The 15,800-nt window shown below is 42.8% G+C and overlaps 2 protein-coding genes and 1 long non-coding RNA gene across 6 annotated transcripts in view; 1 reads left to right on the top strand and 2 right to left on the bottom strand.

Moving 5' to 3' along the window:
• FNBP1L (formin binding protein 1 like) overlaps positions 1 to 13,873 on the bottom strand; it is a 105,059-nt gene extending 91,186 nt beyond the window's left edge. For all 4 annotated transcript variants that reach the window (XM_021090187.2, XM_001928546.7, XM_005663662.4 and 1 more), the window contains exon 1: positions 13,633 to 13,873. In XM_021090187.2, coding sequence (XP_020945846.1) covers positions 13,633 to 13,656 — 24 coding nt within the window. In that variant the 5' untranslated portion in view covers positions 13,657 to 13,873. The remainder of the gene's footprint in view (positions 1 to 13,632) is intronic.
• On the bottom strand, positions 1,113 to 7,813 carry LOC146404258 (uncharacterized). Its single transcript, XR_014844770.1, has 2 exons — positions 7,772 to 7,813; positions 1,113 to 4,445 (listed from the first exon to the last, which is right to left on the bottom strand). It is a non-coding gene; the product is annotated as an uncharacterized LOC146404258 (long non-coding RNA).
• LOC146404259 (uncharacterized) lies at positions 12,687 to 15,262 on the top strand. The gene has a single exon (XM_085023991.1). It carries the CDS (start codon positions 12,805 to 12,807, stop codon positions 14,176 to 14,178), a length of 1,374 nt encoding a protein of 457 aa, XP_084880117.1. The 5' UTR covers positions 12,687 to 12,804; the 3' UTR covers positions 14,179 to 15,262.
• The last annotated feature ends 538 nt before the right edge of the window (positions 15,263 to 15,800 follow it).

Below are 15,800 nucleotides of genomic sequence, written 5' to 3' on the forward strand. Positions count from 1 at the left end.
ATTCCCAAACACGGATGCTCAGATAAGAAGCACATAGGGTGCTTTACGGTAATGAATTCTAGGCCTCATCCCAGACCTACTGAATCAATCTCTGGGGTTAGGTGCCTAAGAATTTTGAGGTATAGATGGGTTTGGGGACAACGGTCCAGAGTATATGTAAACTTAAGTATGATTCAGGCATTCTTGGTAACAGGAATATACAATCTAGTTCATCTGGGCAAAAAACAAAAAAGGTCCAGATAGAAATCCTTTGGTGAAATCAAGCGGAGTGGTGCTCGAGGTTTAAGATCCCATTTATTTGGCCGATTTACGAAAAATAGTGCATCTCACTTTCATGAGTGAGGCATACTAAAAAACAAAAATATGCCAGGAGCTGGAATGTTGGCAGGAAAGGGTAGTAAGGCCATAGTTCTCCAGGGTGATTAAAACATTAAACACAATGAAGATATTGCTACAAAACTAAGGCAAAAACCTAGAATTTTAATTGGAACCACTATGATATACAGAGTGTTGATTCTTAAGAGTTACTGCTGTAGGAGTTCCCGTCATGGCTCAATGGTTAATGAATCCGACTAGGAACCACGAGGTTGTAGGTTCAATCCCTGGCCTCCTCGCTCAGTGGGTTATGGATCCGGCGTTGCTGTGAGCTGTGGTGTAGATCGCAGACACGGCTTGGATCCCGCAGCACTGCTGACCCTGTGGCGTAGGCCGACGGCTGCAGCTCTGATTGGACCCCCAGCGTGGGAGCCTCCATATGTTGTAGGTGCAGCCCTAAAAAGACAAAAAAAAAAAAAAAAAAAAAAAAAAAGAGTTACTACTGTAGTGAGTCCCAGGTTTGGAGAATGTGATTTATTTTAAGCCCTGTGATTTTAAAGGTCTATAAGGATTAGCTAAGCAAGTGTTTGACACAGTGTTTATCCATAGTAAATACTCAATATGTGTTGAGCAGAGTCAGTTTTTACTTTTACAGAACCTTTTGACTTTTTTATCTGAGTATTTTTTTAATTCCCATGAACATATCACATATACAATGATATAATGAACTAGTGTCAAACTTTCAATACATCAAAAATCCTGATCTTATCTTTTTTCCTGTTTTCCTTTATAAAATATTTGTTAAAGTTGACTTACAAGGCTCTGTCAATTTCTGCTATACAGCAAAGTGATCCAGTTTTATATATGTATATTTTAATTATTCAATGAATTTTATTACATTTATAGTTGTACAACGATCATCACAACCAAATTTTATAGCATTTCCATTCCAAACCCTCAGTGCATCCCCCCACCCTCCAACCTGTCTCATTTGGAAACCGTTTTTCAAAGTCTGTGAGTCAGTATCTGCTCTGCAAAGAAGTTCACTGTGTCCTTCTTTTAGATTCCACATGCAAGTGACAGCATTTGATGTTGGTGTCTCATTGTCTGCCTGACTTCACCTAGCATGATTTCTAGGTCCAACCATGTTGCTACAAATACCATTATTTCTTTCCTTTTAATGGCTGAGTAATATTCCATTGTGCATATGTACCACATCTTCTTGATCCACTCCTCTGTTGATGGACATTTAGGTTGTTTCCATGTCTTGGCTATTGTATACAGTGCTGCAGTGAACATTGGAGTACGAGGGTCTTTTTGAGTCATAGTTTTCTATGGATAGATGCCCAGGAGTGGGATTGCTGGATCAAATGGTAATTCTATTTTTGGTTTTCTGAGGAATCTCCATACTGTTTTCCACAGTGGTTGCACCACTTTACATTCCCACCAATAGTGCAATAAGGTTCTTTTTTCTCCACACTCTCTCCAGCACTTACTGTTTGTAGACTTTTTGATGATGGCCATTCTGGCCAGTGTAAGTTGGTACCTCATAGTGCTTTTGATTTGCCTTTCTCTAATAACGAGTGATGTTGAACATCTTTTCATTTGTTTTTTGCCCATCTATATGTCTTCTTTGGAGAATTGTCTGTTTAGATCTTCTGCCAATTTTTTTATGGGGTTCTTCGTTTTTTGGGTATTGAGCTGCAGAAGGTGCTTATAAACTTTGGAGATTAAAAATCCTGATCTTATCTTAAACTTTGAAAGATTATTTTTTTAAGGTGGCATGTACCCCAATTCTAAGTCAAATTAAACATGCTACCAGCTAAGAATAATGGTAGGAAATGCAAGCTGTCTTGGCCTTAAACATCTGTTCAAGTTTTTACTGGATATGCTAAAATGCAAAGCCTTGACTAGTCTGAGAACATTTTGATGTTTAACTCTTCAAAGTAGTTTTGTGCTGTTCCATGGTATAAATTGTAAGGAAGAATGATTATCCTTCCTTGAGAATACAGATACAGATCATAAATTAGAACATTTAGTGATCTTTTTTTTAACATCTAGTTTTGTTCATGCTAATATAAGTTTAGAAACTACAGAGAAACTTCATCTCCTAATAGCAAATATGTTATTAGCAGATGCTGACCAATCTTGTGGCTTTATACTGAACACAGAAAAGATGCATTCAGGGTAGTTAAGAAAGACTATTGCTCAGTCATTACATATTTCTTTCTTTGAAGAAATGCGGATTTTTTAATTACAAAACTAAACAGACAAGTTAATTGCTTTAAGAAGAAATTCACTATCAGATTTCCTGTTTTCACTGATTTCAAGTCAGTAAAAAATCTATCAAGGGCCTAATACCATATTAGAGGTGTATTCATCAGTTCACTTAAAATGGCTTACATTTACAAAAAATTAAGCATGTATCCAAACTTTCATGACAATTTAAAGATAAATCTGTTGATATACAGGTAGACATATGCCAGACTTGAAGATAGATACCTAGCTTTTACCAGTTAAAAAACAATCGATCTACAACATGTTTCTTAATGGGGCCAATTTTGACCACTCCCCACCCAAGGGACATTTGGCAATGTCTGAAGACATTTTTTGATATCACAACTATGGGGGGGGGGGAATTGCTACTGGTATCTAGTGCATAGTGGCCAAGGATACTGCTAAACCTCTTACAATACACAACAACCCCTCTGCCTCAACAAAGAATTAGCCAACCCCGAATGTCCAGAGGGCCAAGATTAAGAAACCCTGGTCTACACTTCCTCCAGAAGATACAATGGTAATCCAGAGACTAGAAGCCCAGAAATCTTTATTTTTTCCCTTTTTATGGCCATACCTGCAGCATATGGACGTTTGCAGGCCAGGGGTCAAAGTAGAGCTGCAGATGCACCCTACGCCACAGCCATGGCAACACTGGGTCCATGCTGCATCTAAAACCTACACTGCAGCTTGCACCAACATCAGTTCCTTAACCCACTGAGCAAGGTCAGGGATTAAATCTACATCCTCAAAGAGATATGGTCGGGTCCTTAACCCACTGAGTCACAACGGGAACTCTAAAAAATTTTAAAACTTCTTAAAAGAACAGTAATGCTTTGAAGAACTGACCTGGGTGGGAAAAGAAGGTAAGAGAAGCCAGGTGTGCCTTCTATGAGTACTCACAGACTTATAAGACACATAATCAAGACGAAGCCAAGAGCTTTAAGTTAGACTCATTAAAGGATGAAAATGAGGGAGTTCCCACTGTAGCACAACAGGATCAGCAGTGTCTCTGCAACGTCAGGACACAGGTTCAGTCCCTGGCCTGGCACAGCAGGTTAAGGATTCAGCACAGCCACTATTGAGGCCTGGATCTGATCCTGGCCTACGAATTCCATCTACCATGGGGCAGCCAAAAAAAGAAAGAAAGAAAAAAGGGGATGAAAATGGAGGTGATGAGATACTAGGTAAGATGCTAAAAAAGCGATAACAGCAGCCAAAACCTCAGCACTGAATGTTGAGAAGCATTAATGAGGGATACACTTGACATCCATAATGTTTTTAGTACAAGAAAAAAGGATCTTAGAATTATATAGTTTTAAAAACGTAACATACTCAAGAGATACTATTTAATGTTTCTGCCTCAAAATAAAAGCTACGGGGGTGGAGTGTTAAAAACAAGACAACAAGCCCAAAATGGAGTTGCTTATGCTAGGGCCCAAGTCTCCAAACTAAGACAACTTTTCAGCTGTCCCAGAAATGAATCTTATACCAGTCAATCAGGAATTGCCTGATCGGCAGCAGTTCGACAACCTGCCTGAGAGAACCCTGACATCTCCTAAAGGAAAGTAACTTTGCAATAACCAATTCACTTTTTTGCCTCGTATAACTTGTTTCTACTCCCATCTACCTATAATAGTCTCATTTCATACAGCTCCTTGGAGCTCCTTTCTAACTGCTAGATTAAACGCTGCCTGATTCATGAATTGTTTTGTTTGTTTGTTTGTTTGTTGCCATTTCTTGGGCTGCTCCCGCGGCATATGGAGGTTCCCAGGCTAGGGGTCTAATCGGAGCTGTAGCTGCCAGCCTACGCCAGAGCCACAGCAACGTGGGATCCAAGCCGCGTCTGCGACCTACACCACAGCTCACGGCAACGCCAGATCCTTAACACACTGAGCAAGGGCAGGGATCGAACCCTCAACCTCATGGTTCCTAGTCGGATTCCTTAACCACTGCGCCACAACGGGAACTCCTGATTCATGAATTGTTAAATTAACCCAATAAGATTTCTCTTTTTCTTTCCTTTTTTTTTTTTTTTTTTTGCTTTTTAGGGCCACACCTACAGCATACAGAAGTTCCCAGCCTAGGGGTCGAATCAGAGCTGCAGCTGCTGGCCTGCACAGCAAGAGAGGATCTGAGCCATGTCTGCCACCTACACCAAGCTAACTCATAAACATACATCCTGTGATATCATCCGTGGGGGGAAAAAAAGACAAAAACCAAGAAAATCCCTTATTCCACGCCTTTATCTGGCTCCATTCCTCTGCTTCCTTTCTTAGCAAAATCTCCCAAATAGCGGTTTTGAATACTTGCTGTTTCTACTTCTCGCAATTCCCATTTACTTTTCCTCACCCCCAAATGTTTTAGTGTGTACTTTCTACAAACAAAAACATTCTCCAACATAACAAAAATGTAACCATCAAAATCAGACAATTAACACTAACAGAACACCACCACCTGATTCTCAGACCCCATTCAAGTTTTCTCAATTGATCGAACCATGTCCCTTAAAACAACAGCACTAGATGAAGAATGATGTTATAGCTGTTGTCATGTTTCTTTCATCTCCTTCTATCTACAACAGTTCCTTAGTCTTTCCTTCACTTTCATGACTGTGACACTTCAGATGGTTTTGAGCCAGTTATTTTGTTGAATGATCACTGATTTGATTTTGTCTGATATTTCCCCATTATTCAGATTATGCATCTTTGGCTGGTAATGATGCAATATCATTCTCATGGCATCCCACTGTATCAGGTGGCAAATGACTTCAATTAGTCCCATTTCTGGTGATGCTAATGGATGGCTTGATTAAGGGGATAAATGCCAGGCCTTTCCAGTGTTATTTTCCCTTTGCAATTAACTTTAAAACTATGAAATATTTTTCCTCATTGACTATCAATGTATTAATTTATTTGTATCAGTATAGATTCATGGGTTCCTATTTTATTCCACAGATTATCATTCACAATCATCAGTACTTGTTTTCATGCTCAAATTGTCCCACATCTGGCCAGTAGGAACCCCTTTAAGCTGTTTCTGACATATCCTCATCATTCTTTGAACATATCCTCAATCTCTAACAAGATATTTCAGGCTGAGTTCTCCTGGTGATGCAGGAAGTTAAGGATTCAGCGCTGTCACTCACTGCTGTGGCTCAGGTTCAATCCCTGGCCCGGGAACTTCTACATGCCAGGAACTTCTACATGCTGGGAACTTCTACATGCCGGGAACTTCTGTATGCCATGGGCACGGCCCAAAAAAAAAAAAAAAAGCTGTTTCAGGCTCATCTTTTACTTTACCAGCCCCAGTCTTGGAATCAGCTATTTCTCCAAGGAACTCTAGTTTCTTGTAGTGGAGAAAGATATTCAGAAGCCAAGAGCCGGACACAAGGTACTCTCATTGCTATAGGTTTATCCTTCTCCAAGGCCCTCTCAAAGAACAACCTGGAGGACATGAACACACACACAGACAGACATTTATCTTTTCATCGGTATAACATATTGAAAACCTTGACTTCACAGCACTATCTCCAATTCCAATCTAACCACCGAGAGCCTTTCAATATTTGCAATCCCCTTCTTCAAGGGAAAAACCTGACTCTCTTTAGCCTTAAGATATTAATGTACTCATTTAAATGATCCTCAATACGTAACCCATCTCCCTTTGTTACTTCCACTACCCACCACCATGGTACCTCGCCGGCTGTGCTCAGCCTTCCGTCTCCTTGTTGGGCTGCGGCCACACCATCCCCTTCTCTGACACTGCATTGGCTGATGCCCCTGTGCTTACTCTTCTGAATGGACGCCCCCGCCCCCACATTCCACTTGGGCTCCACTACCCTGAGCCTGGCTGCCCTCCTGTGTGGGTACCTTCTACCTGGGTTCCAACTCCTGCAATGGGTTATAGCTATCACTCTCCCAACCCTCCACGGTCCTCCTCCTCCTCCTCCTCTGAGATGCTCTGATCTCCCACACTGAGCCCGCCACCTCCTGATGTGGAGGCTTTCTTCACCCCACCGAGGTTCTGCCTGAACAGCACAGGTCACCCCCCAGCAAACCAGCCCTCCTCAGACAGTCTGAGGCTCCAGACCATCAGAGCTTCCAACCCTGTGAGAAAATCAACCTTGCTCAGCCTCACCTGAGTTGCTTAGAAGGTAGAAAGGAGAAAGGAAAGATCCTGCCATTCACCTCAGATTATACCCCCCAACTATCAGTTCCCTACTTATCCCTAAATGAAATGATTCTTAATTCATGTAGTCTGCTTATTCTAGAACTAAAGTGAATTTGGGTGTGTTCCAGCCAGACACTGTAAAAAGTTTCTCACAATTAGAGAGCCTGTCTCTATATGGTACTTAGAAAGGATTAAAATAAAGAAACAAAAGGTAGAATATTTAAAAATAGAAGTTAATGTCTTATTACACCTTCTAGCTCTCTAGGATAAAAATCTTTTATGCATAAAATGCATTAATGCAGGATATGGGTACAGCTGGATGTCTGAAACAGAAACAAGGATTTTTCAAACTAGACCAAAGTATTTCTTTCTGCCCAATCTGCCTATATTGCTCAGGAAGGCTATGATTCTCAGTTTTACAATGAGCAATCTCTTCCTTTAAATTCACTTATATTTATATTTAGAGCATTTTCCCTCTATTCCCATATCCAAGAAGAAATAATAACTTTGTACTGTATCTTTGTATTAAGAATACTTAACGGTCTACTAAGAACTAGAAGAGCTTTATAGCATCAAGTACACCAAGAAATTTATAGAATGAATATAGGTTAACATCTTTTTCTATCATTATATTTAAGATAAAAATCTTGGCTGAAGAGGTTCCACTGTGGTGCAGTGGGCTAAAAATCTGACTACAGCAGTTCAGGTCACTGAGAGGCATGGGTTCAATCAGCAGCAGTGGGTTAAAGGATCAGGTGTTGCCACAGCTGCTGGCATAGGTCACAGCTGTGACCCGGGTTCAATCCCTGGCCTGGGAACTTTCATATGCCACAGGTGCAGTCATTGGGGGAGAAAAAAAAAAGGAGCTCCTGATGTGGCTCAGTGGATTAAGAACCTGACATAACGTCCCTGAGGATTCGGGTTTGATCCCCGGCCTCAGTGCATTAAGGATCCGGCACTGCAGCAAATTGGAGCACAGGCTGCAGATGCGGCTTGGATCCGGTGCTGCTGTGGCAAAGGCCCCAGCTGCAGCTCTGATTGGACCCCCTAGCCCAGGAACTTACAGATGCTGCAAGTGTGGAAAGAAAGGAAGGGAGGGAGAGGGGGAGGAAGGAGGGAGTTATATTTCATATTATAAAAAAATCCCTAAGATCAAACAAAGATATGAGAAATATACATGTTGGGGATAAAAAACTAAATAACCTTAGTTTTCAAAACATAATTTGATGACAGTTTTAGCAATTCGTTGGTTCCCTCATTCGACAAATATTTTAGTGCTAATTTTATGCCTATTCCTTTTCTACTAATTAGGTGAATGTAGAGCAAGGATACAAACGGAACAACACTGACAACTTTCACACTCTAAAAAGAACCAAACAATAGTGTCCCCAAAATTGGAAAATCTGATTCACATACATTTATGTTTTTCAACATATAAATAAATATTAACATTTCACACATTTCACAAGGTATTGTTAAAAGCCTGATGATTAGTCCAAGAACTTATGGAAAAATACATGGAACAGTTTTTGCTTCCTGTAAAACAAAACCTTTGTATAATATATTCCTACCAATTTTAAATACACTGCAGATACAACTATGTACCCCAAAACAGAATTTGTTTTTTGATATTGAGATGAAAATGTCTAAAGACTGAAGATTACTAAGATATGACTCTAGGTACAACAGAAAATGCTCCATAATTACAAACCATTACTATTCCCTTGTCCTATTTTCTGCCTGCAAACAGGGGTTATTAGGGAAAAGTAGGTAGTCTTTTAAGTTTCCAGCCAAACCCATATTTTATAGATTGGGGAAAAAGAGAGTGTGAGTTTTTAAGATAAAGGCGGGGGAGGGGAGTGAACGTGAGTGGTTTAAGGAAGTAGCAATGCAGGGGAGATACTGGTTAGAGGCAGCTCTCCAGGTTCCACCTTCTTACTGTCAGTACAGAACAGTGGCATAAATGGGCTTCTTGATTAACTGCCACCCTCTTTAACTAGTTACAACCATACCTATGATGTTTAAAACGACAGTTTCTACCAACAAAAAAAGACAGTTTCTGCCAACAAAAAGGAACGTAAGCTATAAATATTTACGCCATGACTATTCTCCAAAGATTTGAATATACCAGAAATAAACATAAGGATATCCAGACTAGGCACTCTGGAGGGAAGGGGTTGAGGAACTGGTCAACAGAGGAGATTCCCTCCAGTGATATCAATCAATACAGGGGACTATTCTAGAGTTGGGAAAGTAGGATCACCTCAAAATGACTAAGTTTTCGCAAGGCAGGGAAAGTTTATTGTAAGCCTTAATAAATTTTATCATACATCACCAGTGCTTCCCTATAACAGACACTCAATAATTTTTTCATCTTTTAAACTAAATTCCTACAGTAGTTTCATGGGCTTTGAAGAAACAATACAGATCACATTTATAAGGAGTTTCCTTTGTCACCTCCTCTAGATAAACGCTTTCCAAAAATCTGAAGTTAACGATTTGGTCCAGCCAGTATAGACTACAGTGGGACAAGTTCCTTTGTTTTAGATAAGTCTAGAGACATGGCCTAAGATTTCATCAGCGATTTGGGTTCCCCGCCCCCTTCCACTTTTACTGAGATGTAACTAACATGCAGCACCGTATGAGCTTAAGGTGTACGGCATAATGACTTGGCTTACATGCATTACACAATGATTACCACAAGGAGTTTAGTGACTATCCATCTCATATATATGCAAAATTAAAGAAAAAGAAAAAAATTTTCTTCTTTGGAATGCAAAGTCTTAGTATTTACTCTCATAACAACTTTCCTATGTAACATACAGCAGTGTTCACTATACCTATCGCATTGCACGTTATACCCCTGGCACTTACTATCCTACAGCTAGAGGTTTACACCTTCGGACTGCCTTCATCCATTTCCCCTGCCTCACTTTTCCTCCACACAGCTGATCGTCACACAAGGGAGTTGGTTTTTAGAACACTAGCAGTTCCTGTTACACAACATAGCGACTAGGTATTTCTATACACTTCATAATGATAGCCACATCAATTCTCGTTACCATTTCATCAGCTATTATCAGGCTCTCAAGGTAAATTCATCAGAACCACCTTCAGAGGTCATCTTCCTCAATCTGTAAAAAGATTCAACCCAACACTAAAACTTAATCATGTGGCTTCAGATTGTTTAGACCTTCTTGAATTTGTTATCCGGACCACCTAATTTATCATCACCTACAAAGATCTTCAGAACCATAAAAACTTCCTTTAGGATGCAATTATTAATCAGAAATCAGTACTCTGGGTAATGCAATGAGCTACTGAGCTGGACCAAATAAGTATGATCAGAAACAAGCACTGTATTAGTGGAAACAAAAAGACTAACCCAGTCCCTACCCTCAAGGACTCAAAAATCTAATACATTTACAATATAAAGATTAAAAGAAAAATGCTATAGAACAAAGGGAGCATTAAATTAAAAGGTTAAGACTAGGAATGCAAAATAAAGAACTCACTGAATCTATCATCCAATGCACATTTTTCCATTTCTTCCAAAAAGATATCATGTGCTTTGTTAAATGCACCTGGCTAAAAATATGATGAAAACAACGTCTTCTAAATTACACACCCTTAAACTAAGGGCCGAAAATCACAGACGAGAAAACTACGACATAAAATAAGTTTTATACGTTCCTATAAATTAAATCAGATATTTGAACCTACTTCCTAATTTCCACACTAGTCATCTCATTCTCCCGGGGGAGCAATTTTTTTAAATAAATCATAATATCAATGTGATGTGCTCAACCAAATTTTTCTGTATCTATATACACACTCATAACCCACACATAGTTTTTTTCCCATTGAACTTTAACTGGCTCCTCAAAAACCAAAAATCTATCTCCTAATAAATAAAACATATTGCCTAAACACAGGACTTCTCCAATCTCTGATTTCCTTATTTGTTAAAAAAGCTAATAATTACAAAATGCGTGCTTTGCAAAATCATTAATTCATATTTAGACTTTCTGATCCAACCATTCTTCCTATAATAATGAAATCAACATAATAAACAATGAATCCTGAAGAAATGAAGATGCTCTCATCTCTGTGTGATGTCACCCAGAACTGAGTCTCTAGCATATATTCACTACCTTTCCTAAATGCTCATTCTGAACAGGAGCAATCCCTTAAAGCATAGTTCAAATTTATTACCAGTTAATTTATATCTCCTCACAACTACACAACAGAAGTCTGACACAACCACCTTAGTCTATCACTATTAGCTCTGTCCCCCAGAGTATTAGGGTGGTTTTAATTTTATTACTTTATTCTCAAGTTTAACATAAGACTTAAGATAGCAAAAAAGCTCCAGTCAATGTTATAAGAAATAAACAAGTTTGAGTGCGTAACGGCACTACCGTCATTTCACTGTAGCGACATGTTCTCAATAAGGTTTAACTTTGGAGTAATATGCTCTAAACATGTAAGTAAAATGAGAACTGGTTTCTAAATTCAAAATTCCAGGAGTACTTTCGCAACCTCAAATTCCTCAATGGCAAGAGCAGTTCAGGTGTTTGTTACAATCTACTGGAAGCACAATATCCTTATTCAAAGCTGAGAAGAGTTTTTAAAAAACACAAAAAACAGGAAGTCTAATCAAATTTTTCTAAGATCTCTTCTGGTCCCAAAAATAGTGCTCTACACCAACTTCTACTCATCTATGATTTAAGCATCCAGTTGATATCAGTTGATTCCACATTATTTAGTTCCTAATAAATGTTTCCCCCAAATCCTCTCACTACTAAGAAAAGCTTAAAACATGGAGATATATTAAGAGATATTAAATAACATTACATTAAATATTAAGAGAAAATTTTTTTAATTTTTCACAATTTCCAAAAGGATACAGAACAATTTTTAGTCAGAACAAAAATTCCCATCTCTTCTATGGTTTACCCATCTAAATGTCTGAGAAACTACTCAAACGCTGAAAGTAAATAACCAAACTACAGGAGACCGGGGCATGGGAGGGACGACACTGCTTCTGAAAGTACTATATTCTTAAAAGTTGATAAAACTTTAAAAATCTCTTCTTAGTCTTCACTAAAATATTTTTTTCCTTAAAACTGCTTTTCTATAGTGTGATATAAAGCAATTGTTTTCAATCTAAATTAAGAGTTAAATCTCAGTCATACTCCTCCACTGTTTTACTCTTTGTCTTTTTTAAAAGTATTCCGCTTAATTTTTGCTTCCTCTGAAATGTGGACTGCTGAAGTATATAAAGATCAAAATATTTTCTAATTATAAAAATGGGAAATAAAACTGTATCCATCTCCTTTAAGAACATACTATAATTAACTACAGAATGTACTAAGTCCAAGGAAAGAGACTTTTAATGCCTGAGAATCTAACCAAAGAAAAAGATGAAAGTTTACCTAATTGACTATATAATCCTCCTCAATACAAGAACAATTGCATTGTACTATCTAGGAACGTAATGGAGAGGCTCCAGAGGTATGTTCTCTTGGGTGGTGTGTTTACACCCTGGGCAAACACTTGCCCAGAATGTTGCAGATTCCTGGGCGGGCTAAGCAGGTGTTCGACTCGATGAGCTCTAGAGTCTCTTTCAATTCTAAAATTCCCCGTCTGGGAGTAAAATGTGAAAAATAACAGAAAACACTGTACCCTTCCATGAACCGATCTGCCTTCATTCCCCTCCTAACTGGACGTCTGGAGACAAAAAAAAGTTCTTTCTGCTCTTTCTCGGCAGCGATTTCACGAGAGCCCAGGTAACAAAAGGCAGGAAAACAGGCACAGGTGGGATGGAGCGGGGAGTGGCCGAAGGCCGGCGGCTCCCGGGACAGCGCCCCCACGCTCCCGTCCCCCGGCAGCACCTGAGAAATCACTGCCCTCCACACCGCCACCCTTCCGCGGCGGCGTCGCGAGCGGGTTCTCCGACCTGTTCCAGTCCCCGCCGCACCTGGCCAGACACCGGCATTGTCTGCAGCCTTCAGCGCCCATGAAAGACAAGGAGGCATGGGCGAGAAAAGCGGGAGAAAGAGGAGAAAGAACGACGGAAGGGCAAGAAGAGCAACTGGGAAGCCGTACGCTCCTTCGGCACCATCGGCTTCCCCATCGATCTCTCCATTTAATTCAGGTCCCCAAAGCCAAGCCCCCGGCCCTGGGCGGCAGCCAGAGGTGGCCCAGCCCGGAGTCCCCGAAGCCACCGTGGTCGGAGCACGGACACCAGAAGAGGGAAATGGGCGTGTGGGCTGGGCCTGGCTGGCCGGAGGCCGGGCTCCGAACAAAGCCGCCCGGCTCCCCCTACCTGGGGCGAGGGCGGCGGGCGGTGCCTCGCGGGTCCCCGCGCCGCCCCAGCCCGGCGCCGCCCTCGCCCCGGGGACCCTGGCCGGACCCGGGGCCGCGGCGAGCCCCCTCCCCGCCCGCGAACAGCGCCCCTTCGGGACAATGGGCCCCCTCCCCCGCCCCGGGGAGGGGAGATACAAAGGCTGGGAAGCGCGGCCCGGCCCGGAGCCAGGCGTCCGGAAAGTGAAGGCGGAGGAGGGAGAGGGGCCGGGAGAGGATGGCGGCGGACGCGGCAGCCCGGGGCCGCTCCCCAGCCGTCCAAGCCGCTGCCCTCAGCCGCACCGCGGCGGCGGGGCGGGAGCGCGGGCCAGCAGCCTCTCACGCCCGGCCGAGCGGGCAGGGGTCTGCACACAAAGGCGAGCGGGACCACCCGCCTCTCCGCCCGCGCCAGGGGCGGCGACGGCCCGACGCGCTCGGGCCCCCGACGGTCCGGGCGTCTGCCCAGCCGCAGCCCCTCCGGGCCCGGGTGCGCGCGGGGCGCCCCTCTCCTCGACTCACCCACAGCTCCGTGCCCCAGCTCATGGCGGAACTCGAGGCCCCTCGAGCCGTCTGGCCGCCCTGCTGTCCGAATGTCCGTCGGCTCTGCCGTCAGGCTGTCCGGCCTCCCACTGGCGGGCTCGCGGCTCGGCTGCTCAGCCTCGGAAGGTGCCGCCACCGCCGAGTTCCCCAGTGAGTGAGAAAGACGCGACTGGAGAAGCCGCCGCGCCGCCGCCGCCGCCGCCGCCGCCGCCGCGTCCCCGCCTCCCGGAGCCGGGCGGGAGGGGGCCTGGGCTGGGGGGAGGCGGGACGCGGAGAGGGGAGGGGGCGGGGCGCGATGCACCCTGGGATCGGGGCGGACCGCGCGCGCCCGGCCGAGGCCGGCAGGGTCTCCTCGCCGCGGGTCCCCCGGCCGCCGCGCTTTCTCATCCCGCCCAGGCTCTCGCTTTTCGTCTCTCTGGGCTGGGACTGTCCCACCGCCGCGGCCACTTGAATCGCGGTCACCTAGAAGGAAAGGGAGAGACGGAAAAGACGCCCACCGCCCTTCTCTGCCCTGAGCCCCCTTAAATGAGGCGGCTCCTTCCTGCCTCTTGCCGCCTCCACTTGGGAGAAACCCAGACAAGGAAAACTCATCCAAATCCTTGGGTTTAGATTGTGGAGAGAGATGTTTTATTTATAAGAAAAAATCTTAATGGAAAGGGTGAGCTCGGGAATCCCTTGAATGTGTAGAGCATCCAGTGTGAATGCAGCGTGCCCCTGATTTTTTTTAATAGAACATTTTAATTGTTTGAGTCCTGTCGGGAACTCATTAAAGAAGGTAGATCTTTCAGCTTTCATTTGGGGATGCTGCCATGAGAGGAGATGGAACACATGGACAAAGGGGAGCCAGGCTGTCACCTGCAGGAAAGGAGAACTGAGCTTGCCCCTCGTCTGGAATGGTGACCTCGCGCCTGCGGAATTGCATGGAAGGCAGATTCCTTGTCGGCAGAGCAAAGGGCCTATTCGGACCCTCAGATATTTCTCATTTAGAATATCGGAGCCATTTCCTTTTTTCTCCGTGGAGTTACTTCCCGGCCTTTCTGAGTAATCATTAACTGCGGTCAGCAAGTTTGACTGGTTGGTTTTAGGTATCAAGTATGCTTAGCAACTCCCTAACATACGCTTTAGCATTAATTGCTTGTCTCCTAAAAACACACACGCACACGCGCCCACACAGTCCAATGCAATCACTAGTAGAGTGCTCCTCGGTGTGTTTTGACAGCTGAGGGTCTTAAGTTCTCCCAGGGCTAGTCAGCCTTTGAAACACCTCCCTATAGGGCCTGCTCAGATGCCCCAGTCTCTCCACCTGTATCCTTGTCCCTGCCTGGCTGTGCTCCCTCTTGGCGTTGGCCAAATATCCTCATCCTTCCTGACCGTCCAGACAAAACTCTTGCTAAATTGTTTGCTGCCCTTCTGTGACTCCAGCTCCAGCATACAATTACCCTCCTCCAAGAGGGTTGTGGCCCATAGTTAAATGCTTAAGTGTGCCATGCAGTGATAAGGCTGTTAAGCATGGACTGAACACTTTCTCCTTCCAGCATTTTCCTGTTTCCTTCGAGGGTATTTATATCACCTAACCCTGCGATCCACATCGCCTCTTCCTTTAAAAAAAAAAAAATTACATGCTTTCCCTTGAAAAGTAAGCTACCATTCACCATAAAGATTACCCTCTCCTCAACCATGCTATACACAATTCCCCAACAGAACATAAAGTCTTATCTCTTAGATGAGCAGTTCTCTTCTTTTGAAATTTCTGAACAGAATTCCACACTCAGAACAATTAATTTCTCTTCCAAAAGTTAGATTTGAGGGCATCAGATTCAGAGAAAAATTACATTAGTCTATGTTTTCATAAAATTTAAATTGATATAATCAACTTAAACTGATAATCCTCAAATAATCAATTTACAAAATTATTTCATGATATTAAAATTTACTTCAAACTCTTTAAGCAAGAATTATTAAAAAGTGAAAACTATCACAACAAAGGAATTAATGTGCTATACTTTGCTATGAAAACAATAAAGATCAATCGGATTTCAGAGTGTTACTTTTTTATAGAAAAAAAAAAAATCCCTAAAATAGTATACATAGGGGCATTTTAGCTAACAACCATCCAGAGGTGTTTTACAAACATATATATAGTCACA

Source organism: Sus scrofa, chromosome 4 (genome assembly GCF_054392235.1).
Source record: "Sus scrofa isolate SSC_HxYL_T2T_F1_AM1 chromosome 4, Sscrofa_HxYL_maternal_Yorkshire_Landrace_v2.0, whole genome shotgun sequence".
Lineage (NCBI taxonomy): Eukaryota > Metazoa > Chordata > Mammalia > Artiodactyla > Suidae > Sus > Sus scrofa.